We start from the raw sequence: 373 nt of genomic DNA, 5'->3' as shown, positions 1-373 counted from the left end.
CCCCCCCCGCCGCCGTGCCCGGTCTCCTCACGCTCCCGTTGCTCGGCGGCACAAACGCCAGGAGCTGATACAAGCACTGTGGAAGAGGACAGAATGTTAAGGGTTGGAAGATCATCTCGTCCAACCCTCCCTGCCAAAGCAGGACCACTTAGAGCAGGTCACACAGGAACCCATCCAGGTGGGTTTCAAATGTCTCCAGAGGAGACTCCACAACCCTTCTGGGCAGCCTGTTCCGGTGCTCTGTCACCCTCACAGTGGAAACCTTTTTCTTTATGAAGATGAGGGTGAAGGGAGCTCGTCAGTGCCGGAGGACAGCGACGGGCTTCCTCTGTGCGCGAGGGGAAGGGGGAAGGCGCCCAGGGCCCGCAGCATC

General features: G+C 60.3%; 1 protein-coding gene across 1 annotated transcript in view; it reads right to left on the bottom strand.

The window, feature by feature from the left end:
• The window catches only part of HGSNAT (heparan-alpha-glucosaminide N-acetyltransferase), a gene marked incomplete at its 5' end in the record, with an annotated part of 10,947 nt that extends 10,871 nt beyond the window's left edge, over window positions 1–76 (bottom strand). The window contains 2 exon segments of the mRNA XM_008945770.1: window positions 1–6; window positions 8–76. The exon segment at window positions 1–6 is cut by the window's left edge and continues 83 nt beyond it. Coding sequence (XP_008944018.1) covers window positions 1–6; window positions 8–76 — 75 coding nt within the window.
• Between the last annotated feature and the right edge of the window lie 297 nt (window positions 77–373).

The sequence above is a fragment of the Merops nubicus genome, unplaced genomic scaffold, assembly GCF_000691845.1.
Source record: "Merops nubicus isolate BGI_N331 unplaced genomic scaffold, ASM69184v1 scaffold34088, whole genome shotgun sequence".
Lineage (NCBI taxonomy): Eukaryota > Metazoa > Chordata > Aves > Coraciiformes > Meropidae > Merops > Merops nubicus.
The sequence above is the reverse complement of the archived record's forward strand: the minus strand, read 5'-3'. Positions and strand labels throughout refer to the sequence as shown.